The sequence below is a fragment of the Eleutherodactylus coqui genome, chromosome 3, assembly GCF_035609145.1.
Source record: "Eleutherodactylus coqui strain aEleCoq1 chromosome 3, aEleCoq1.hap1, whole genome shotgun sequence".
NCBI classification, from domain to species: Eukaryota; Metazoa; Chordata; class Amphibia; order Anura; family Eleutherodactylidae; genus Eleutherodactylus; species Eleutherodactylus coqui.
The window spans coordinates 155,258,982-155,268,326 of NC_089839.1; the positions used below are offsets into that span (position 1 = coordinate 155,258,982).

The 9,345-nt window shown below is 50.1% G+C and overlaps 1 protein-coding gene across 1 annotated transcript; it reads right to left on the bottom strand.

The window, feature by feature from the left end:
* Positions 1 to 8,197: 8,197 nt before the first annotated feature.
* Positions 8,198 to 8,947, bottom strand: LOC136620192 (noggin-like). Its single transcript, XM_066594898.1, has one exon. It carries the CDS (start codon positions 8,945 to 8,947, stop codon positions 8,198 to 8,200), a length of 750 nt encoding a protein of 249 aa, XP_066450995.1.
* Positions 8,948 to 9,345: the final 398 nt, after the last annotated feature.

Genomic DNA, 9,345 nt, shown 5'->3' on the forward strand with positions numbered 1-9,345 from the left:
GTGGACCCACAGCACGGGTGGGTGCCAGGAAGCCACCGGCGGTACATAAATATATCCCATTGCAGTGCCCAGCACAGCTGATGTAACGTCAGCTGTAATGCAGGTGGGCAAAAAATTAATTGGATTACACTGTAGGCGAGGGCCCCCAAAAATTGGTGTACCAACAGTACTAATGTACGTCCGAAAAATTGCCCATGCCAAACCAAGAGGGCAGGTGAAACCCATTAATTGCTTTGGTTAATGTGGCTTAATTTGTAACTAGGCCTGGAGGCAGCCCAGTTAAAATAAAAATTGGTTCAGGTGAAAGTTTCAACGCTTTAATGAGCATTGAAACGTATAAAAATTGTTTACAAAAATTATATGACTGAGCCTTGTGGGCCTAAGAAAAATTGCCCGTTCGGCGTGATTACGTGAGGTTTCAGGAGGAGGAGCAGGAGGAGGATGAATATTATACACAGATTGAGGAAGCTAAAAGGTCCATGTTTTTGATGGTGATAGAGAACAATGCTTCCATCCGCGGGTGCAGCCTACGTATTGTTTAGGTATCGCTGCTGTCCGCTGGTGAAGAGAAGTCTGGGGAAATCCAGGCTTTGTTCATCTTTATGAGTGTAAGCCTGTCGGCACTGTCGGTTGACAGGCGGGTACGCTTATCTGTGAGGATTCCCCCAGCCGCACTAAACACCCTCTCTGACAAGACGCTAGCCGCAGGACAAGCAAGCACCTCCAGGGCATACAGCGCGAGTTCAGGCCACGTGTCCAGCTTCGACACCCAGTAGTTGTAGGGGGCAGAGGCGTCACGGAGGACGGTCGTGCGATCGGCTACGTACTCCCTCACCATCCTTTTACAGTGCTCCCGCCGACTCAGCCTTGACTGGGGAGCGGTGACACAGTCTTGCTGGGGAGCCAGAAAGCTGTCAAAGGCCTTAGAGAGTGTTCCCCTGCCTGTGCTGTACATGCTGCCAGATCTCTGCGCCTCCCCTGCTACCTGGCCCTCGGAACTGCGCCTTCGGCCACTAGCGCTGTCGGATGGGAATTTTACCATCAGTTTGTCCGCCAGGGTCCTGTGGTATAGCATCACTCTCGAACCCCTTTCCTCTTCGGGTATGAGAGTGGAAAGGTTCTCCTTATACCGTGGGTCGAGCAGTGTGTACACCCAGTAATCCGTAGTGGCCAGAATGCGTGTAACGCGAGGGTCACGAGAAAGGCATCCTAACATGAAGTCAGCCATGTGTGCCAGGGTACCTGTACGCAACACATGGCTGTCCGCACTAGGAAGATCACTTTCAGGATCCTCCTCCTCCTCCTCCTCAGGCCATACACTCTGAAAGGATGACAGGCAAGCAGCATGGGTACCCTCAGCAGTGGGCCAAGCTGTCTCTTCCCCCTCCTCCTCATCCTCCTCCTCCTCCTCAACGCGCTGAGATATAGACAGGAGGGTGCTCTGACTATTCACCGACATACTGTCTTCCCCCGCCTCTGTTTCCGAGCGCAAAGCGTCTGCCTTTATGCCTTGCAGGGAACTTCTCAAGAGGTATAGCAGAGGAATGGTGACGCTAATGATTGCAGCATCGCCGCTCACCATCTGGGTAGATTCCTCAAAGTTTCCAAGGACCTGGCAGATGTCTGCCAACCAGGCCCACTCTTCTGTAAAGAATTGAGGAGGCTGACTCCCACTGCGCCGCCCATGTTGGAGTTGGTATTCCACTATATCTCTATGCTGCTCATAGAGCCTGGCCAACATGTGGAGCGTAGAGTTCCACCGTGTGGGCACGTTGCACAGCAGTCGGTGCACTGGCAGATGAAACCGATGTTGCAGGGTGGCAGCGTCCGTGTGGGACTTGCGGAAAGGTGCGCAGAGCCGGCGCACCTTTCCGAGCAGGTCTGACAAGCGTGGGTAGCTTTTCAGAAAGCGCTGAACCACCAAATTAAAGACGTGGGCCAGGCATGGCACGTGCGTGAGGCTGCCGAGCTGCAGAGCCGCCACCAGGTTACGGCCGTTGTCACACACGACCATGCCCGGTTGGAGGCTCAGTGGCGCAAGCCAGCGGTCGGTCTGCTCTGTCAGACCCTGCAGCAGTTCGTGGGCCATGTGCCTCTTATCTCCTAAGCTGAGTAGTTTCAGCACGGCCTGCTGACGCTTGCCCACCGCTGTGCTGCCACGCCACGCGACACCGACTGCTGCTGACGTGCTGCTGCTGACACATCTTGATTGCGAGACAGAGGTTGCGTAGGAGGAGGAGGAGGGTGGTTTAGTGGAGGAAGCATACACCGCCGCAGATACCACCACCGAGCTGGGGCCCGCAATTCTGGGGGTGGGTAGGACGTGAGCAGTCCCAGGCTCTGACTCTGTCCCAGCCTCCACTAAATTCACCCAATGTGCCGTCAGGGAGATATAGTGGCCCTGCCCGCCTGTGCTTGTCCACGTGTCTGTTGTTAAGTGGACCTTGGCAGTAACCGCGTTGGTGAGGGCGCGTACAATGTTGCGGGAGACGTGGTCGTGCAGGGCTGGGACGGCACATCGGGAAAAGTAGTGGCGACTGGGAACTGAGTAGCGTGGAGCCGCCGCCGCCATCATACTTTTGAAAGCCTCCGTTTCCACAACCCTATACGGCAGCATCTCCAGGCTGATAAATTTGGCTATGTGCACGTTTAACGCTTGAGCGTGCGGGTGTGTGGCGGCGTGCTTGCGCTCCAATACTTGCGCTAGCGACGGCTGGATGGTGCGCTGAGAGACATTGGTGGATGGGGCCGAGGACAGCGGAGGTGAGGGTGTGGGTGCAGGCCAGGAGACGGTAGTGCCTGTGTCCTGAGAGGGGGGTTGGATCTCAGTGGCAGGTTGGGGCACAGGGGGAGAGGCAGCAGTGCAAACCGGAGGCGGTGAATGGCCTTCGTCCCACCTTGTGGGGTGCTTGGCCATCATATGTTTGCGCATGCTGGTGGTGGTGGCTCCCCGGCTGATCTTGGCGCGACACAGGTTGCACACCACTGTTCGTCGGTCGTCTGCACTCTCAGTGAAAAACTGCCAGACCTTTGAGCACCTCGGCCTCTGCAGGGTGGCATGGCGCGAGGGGGCACTTTGGGAAACAGTTGGTGGATTATTCAGTCTGGCCCTGCCTCTACCCCTAGACACCGCACTGCCTCTTGCAACCTGCCCTGCTGCTGCCCTTGCCTCCCCCTCTGAAGACCTGTCCTCAGTAGGCGTAGCAAACCAGGTGGGGTCAGTCACCTCATCGTCCTGCTGCTCTTCCTCCGAATCTTCTGTGCGCTCCTCCCTCGGACTTACTGCCCTTACTACTACCTCACTGATAGACAACTGTGTCTCATCGTCATCGTCCTCCTCACCCACTGAAAGGTCTTGAGACAGTTGCCGGAAGTCCCCAGCCTCATCCCCCGGACCCCGGGAACTTTCCAAAGGTTGGGCATTGGTCACGACAAACTCCTCCAGTGGGAGAGGATTCGAAACCCTTGCTGCTCATTCTGGGCAGGGGCCCGGGAACAGTTCCTGGGAGTCTGCCTGCTCCTCAGAATGTGTCATTGTAATGGAGTGAGGAGGCTGGGAGGAAGGAGGAGCAGCAGCCAGAGGATTCAGAGTTGCAGCAGTGGACGGCGCAGAACTCTGGGTGTTCGATAGATTGCTGGATGCACTTTCTGCCATCCACGACAGGACCTGCTCACACTGCTCATTTTCTAATAAAGGTCTACCGCGTGGACCCATTAATTGTGAGATGAATGTGGGGACGCCAGAAACGTGCCTCTCTCCTAATCCCGCAGCAGTCGGCTGCGATACACCTGGATCAGGAGCTCGGCCTGTGCCCACACCCTGACTTGGCCCTCCGCGTCCTCGTCCACGTCCTCTAGGCCTACCCCTACCCCTCAGCATGGTGTATTACCAGTAGTGCAGAAACAGAACGCTGTAATTAAATGTGCCGCTTATTGGCCTGTGGTTGGAGGCTGACTTCGCTTACGGAATGCCAGGAAATAATTTTGCGCAAGCCTGCTGTAACAGTTAGCTGGCTGCGTATGAATTAGGAGGACAACTACACCCAGCACAGTCCCAGTACACTGAGGACAGTCACAGGCAGCCCAAATAGATTTTTTTTCCCAAATGTTTTTGGAAAGGCCCACTGCCTATATTCAATAAATATGTCTTCTGTCCCTGCCTCACCACTACTGGCCCTGGAGTATGTAAAATAACTGCAGACTGTTGCACTGTGGACAGGAATACAGCGGTGATGTAACAGCCAACACAGAGCCAGGAAATAATTTTGCGCAAGCCTGCTGTAACACTTAGCTGGCTGCGTATGAATTAGGAGGACAACTACACCCAGCACAGACCCAGTACACTGAGGACAGTCACAGGCAGCCCAAATAGATTTTTTTTCCCAAATGTTTTTGGAAAGGCCCACTGCCTATATTCAATAAATATATGTCTTCTGTCCCTGCCTCACCACCACTACTGGCCCTGGAGTATGTATAATTACTGCAGGGCGCAATGCTCTGCACGGTCGATATACAAAAAAAAAAAAAAAGTGCAACACTGCAAAAAGCAGCCTCCACACTACTGCACACGGTTAGATGTGGCCCTAAAAAGGACCGTTGGGGTTCTTGAAGCCTAAAATACTCCTAACACTCTCTCTATAGCAGCTCCGGCACCAACAGCACTTTCCCTCCTCTATGTCAGAATAAATCTGTGGCGAGCCGCGGGAGGGGCTGATTTTTATACTCGGGTGACACCTGATCTCCCCACTCACAGCAGGGGGGTGGTATAGGGCTTGAACGTCGCAGGGGGAAGTTGTAATGCCTTCCCTGTCTTTCTATTGGCCAGAAAAGCGCGCTAACGTCTCAGAGATGAAAGTGAAAGTAACTCGAACATCGCGTGGTACTCGTCACGAGTAACGAGCATCTCGAACACGCTAATACTCGAACGAGTATCAAGCTCGGACGAGTACGTTTGCTCATCTCTAATTAAATCCCATGCATTTCATACAGTATTTCCATACTTTTGTCCACCCCCTGTATACAATGGGTATAAATAATGTGTCCAAGTTATGCTGCCTGTCCATGGGCAGGGCGGATTCTCGCGAGCGGATTTCCGCCGCGGGAGATCATTGAAAGTCACCGCGAAGAACCTATCATTATGATATCGTGTACATCGGGCTGCATAGGATAACTATGGAAAGCGTTTCAAGCATGATTCATGTGCGATTTATAATGCTATGAATGATCGCCCGTGGACAGCCAGCCTTAGAGGACATCTATCATCACTTTTGTCCCCTGCACAAACCGCTAACACCATTGTATAAGTAAAGCTTGCCAATCAGAATGGGAGCATAACTGAGAAAAAGTTTTTTCTTTTGTCATATGCAGCAAGCAAATTTGATGCCAACGATGCATATAATATAAGGGATCACTAGATTGTCAGTCAAGCAAAGGGAAGGGTTTCGACTGAGGGCCGAGGAGACTTTAGTGTCTTGAAATCTAACTAGTATATGGTGTGTAATAGATTAAAACTCGTTTTCTCAATTATATCTCATCTAGATCACCAACATGGGTATGTTTAATTTGATTACTGCTTCACCTATGTAGCAGTTTGGAGGGCAAAAGTGATGGCAGACTGAGTCAGATTTTCTGTGATTGTTGTGTTGCAGTCACACTAGGTCACAATATGCCATCATGGACAATCATTACATCATATGTTGCCATGTGGCCCTAGCCTTAAAGAGGACCTGTCATGGGATAGTCAGCGGGGCAGGTTGTATAGCTCTACAGCCGTGGCCCCACTGACCCTATGCCTTGTCTGTTTTTCACACTCACTTCTGTTTGCCCAGATGGGATCTTCCTAAGTCCAGCTCCCAGTGCCATCAATATGTCAAGGGGGCAGTGTGCACTGCTCATTGTCAGCGAGTGATGTTGGACTGTCAATCAAATCTGACTTCATCCACTGACAGAGAGCCGTGGGGACTTCCCACTTATTGACTGCGCCAGGAGCTGGATCTCAGAAGATCTCATACGAGCGAACACAAGTGAGTGTGAGAAAGACAAAAAACAGAATAGAGGCGCCGCTGCAGAACTATGCATCCCGCCCAGCAGACCTGAACCAGTCACCGGTCCTCTTTAATCATTCAAGTTGAACCTAAATTTGAAGACAAGTATGGACAAACCTATCTGTAAGTGAATGAAGCTGTACACTAGGGAGAAACTCTGAGTTACTTGAGGCCGGTGTTCTCCAGGGAACGCCGTATCATTTCAGGATCAGTGATTTTGTTCCACATGAAGGTACAAGCCGAGACAGTTTACTACAGGAGCCCTCGATTCCTTCCAGCAGTGGTATATCATTGCACATATAGACCTGTACTTACTCGTGCTTCACATGGGCCGTCTGCACCGCAGACCTTCCGCAGCGGAAAATCCCCAACGAATACACAACTACTCTGCAGAGGCTAAATCCACAACAAAACAGATCTTGATGTGGATTTTCAGTGGGTTTTAGCCTTTGTATTTCAAAGGTTGAAATCTGCTATCAAAATACACAATTGACGTGGATGAGATTTTTACATTTTTGTCCTTGTATCTTGCTGCAGAATTTCCACAGCAAATTCTGTTGTGGAAATTCTGTAACATACGTGGCCTGTATGTTTCTACAGAGGAATTCGCTGCGTAGATTCTACGTCTAAAACCACACCTAAATCTGTGGCTGACACATTTATTTGCGCAGATCCACACATACAATTTGCCCTGTCAATGGGCAAAATCCGCATGGGGAATTCCGATGCAGAGATCAGCGTTTCCACATAAAGAATGACGTGGAAAATCACATTGGAATTTCGCACACGGATTTTACCCATTTACAAAGCAAATTCTACACGGGGATCCTTGCTGCAAAAAGACAGTTTTTAGAGGTGGAATACAGCGTGGAAAATTCTGCAGCAATTCTGCCATCTGAACATACCCTTAGAGTATGTGCCCGTGCTGCAGAAGTGCTCTGAATTTTCTGCAGCGGACAATCCGCACCTAATCTGCAGCAACTGGTGTATATTTTGAGGCAGATATTGGTGCAGATTTACCACCCTCATTTGAAGAGGTGAAATCTGCACTGAAAATCTGCAGAGTATGGGCTCATGCCCACGACTGTGTTTTCACTGCCTATCATGCGTGCGTTGCATGGACCAGTGATAATCCGTGAATGGAGTCAATGTACTTTCATTGATCCATGCACACTAGCATGTGGACACTGCAGTGAGAGTCCCATGCATTTGTATGGGTTGCATATGATACGCTGTCCATATGCAGTACATTCCATATGGGCAGCGTTTTCATAGGCTACCCCACTGTAAACAGAGAGGGGGGTGTGTGTGATTGTTCTCTTACTGAGAGCAATCACACTTTGGGGGAAAAAAATGTCGCACTGCGCATGTCCGTGTGATACGTGGACATGTGCATTGCCATACGCACTCATGCATGATCTCTGCCAGCAGAGCGTATGGGATGATGTAAACGGTTGCCGGCAGCGCAAAAAATGCAGATACATGCACGATACTGCGACCTTCACTGAGCAATAAAGTCTCGTTATGGCGCTTACGTTAGTGTGAAGCCGCCCTTAATGCAGAATTTTTACACACCATATGGACAGTATTTTTTAAATCGCGTCTATGCAGATGTTCCGACCTATGTGAAGGACTACGGTAGCCGTCCCTTTACAATTAGCTGCTGAGAGTTATGCCTTGGCATTATTGGAAACAAGCGCTGATTTGTATAACAGCAGATATATTTGAGATTCAATAATTACTGTATCTGACAGAGTTATATCGCACTGCTGGATGCCGGCGGCTGCCATCGTCTATCTGTAGTCATGTACTCAGGAATGAATGCCACCATGAGTTAACATGCACTGGTTGCCCGTACCCTGGTTTACTGCTAGCTGTGTTTGGGTTCCCCCGTGTCCTTCACTCTTATCCCAGACAGACTGTCTCAACAGAAACACCATCAAGGCACACACTTCCCACATTTAATCCTTTCACTGCCATGAATTACCTATATAAAAACTGTAAAAAGTCAGAAAAAGTCCTCTAGGTTTTTGGAAAGCTGCTTTATTGTCAATTGAACTTAAAAAAACAACAACTTTCATTCTGATTGTACTTTAATGGTGACGCACGTCAACTCTAGAACAAGTAATCTCACTAGGTACAGAAAGACATTATTACCTACAGGCACACTTGCAAGCAGCCACCACCGGGTAAGGTACCTGTCTCCACATACAATTCTGTGCTGCCCAGCCTTTGCCAGCATCCTGCATCCAGCAATGCCATGCCAGTAGCTTAATCTGAGTCAGCTGTGCCTGGCGACATTCCATCCCTGGTGGCCAGGAGCACGCCGTGTTACTCTCATCACAGTCCGTGTGCCTCACCCATCGTGGCCAAAAGACAGGACCCAGATCCACCCATGTGGACGTCAGCTTACAGCTCGCTCGTTGCACCAGCCAACGCCGAAATTCATTAAGCACAATATGGCTGCTGTTAGCAGAGAGTTCGGTTGGCAGTTTCAGTGAAGCAAAATCGATGTGTTGAGCCTCCTGGGTAAGCTTCTTTCGGTAGCGACTGGCTCCGTCAAAGAGATCCTGGCTGAAAGCAGATAAGCGGCTGCTGGTGACGTTCTCTACTGGTTTCTCCACAGACATCCAGAATGGATCAAAGGAGGATCCTAGTATTCGGAGAAGACGGGGGGTTTTCAAGTGCTTGGGCTTTGGAGAATAGTGGTAATCCAGTGGCGATCGAGAGAGGCTGTATGGACGGGTGCCAGAGGAGATTTTCCGTTGCAAAGTGCCCATTTCAATGTCTGGTTGGCTCTCGTCAAGGCGTTTGGTTACAGCCGTCTTGTCCGATAAAGCTGGGGAGTAAAGGATTCCCAGGGCAATTAACCAGAAGATGAGAGTCTTTTCCATAGATGCCATTTGTTGAACTTTGCTGTCTCTCTTCTCCTTGTTGCATGCAACTGTCCTTTATAGGACGTGAAGTTCTTAGCACTGCCAACTAACTTTGCTTACATCCCTTCTTCTCACTTTTGTCTACCTCAGTTCACTTATCTTCTGGGTCTGTCTGACCCTGGCTCGCACTTCTCTTCCTTGACATATTTTATAATTACTCCCCCTCTGACTCCCCTCTCACCCATTACAACTATGATGAGAGGGGAAATGAATTTTAGTGGAGTGGTAAAAGTATGAATTATGTCTTGTTCGGAAACAATATAGTTAATGACTGTAAGATTGTATTAAAGGAATATTAAAGCAGAAGTATTTAATGTCTATTCACAGGGGTCTGACTGCTGGGATCCCCACTGATCACCAGAGCA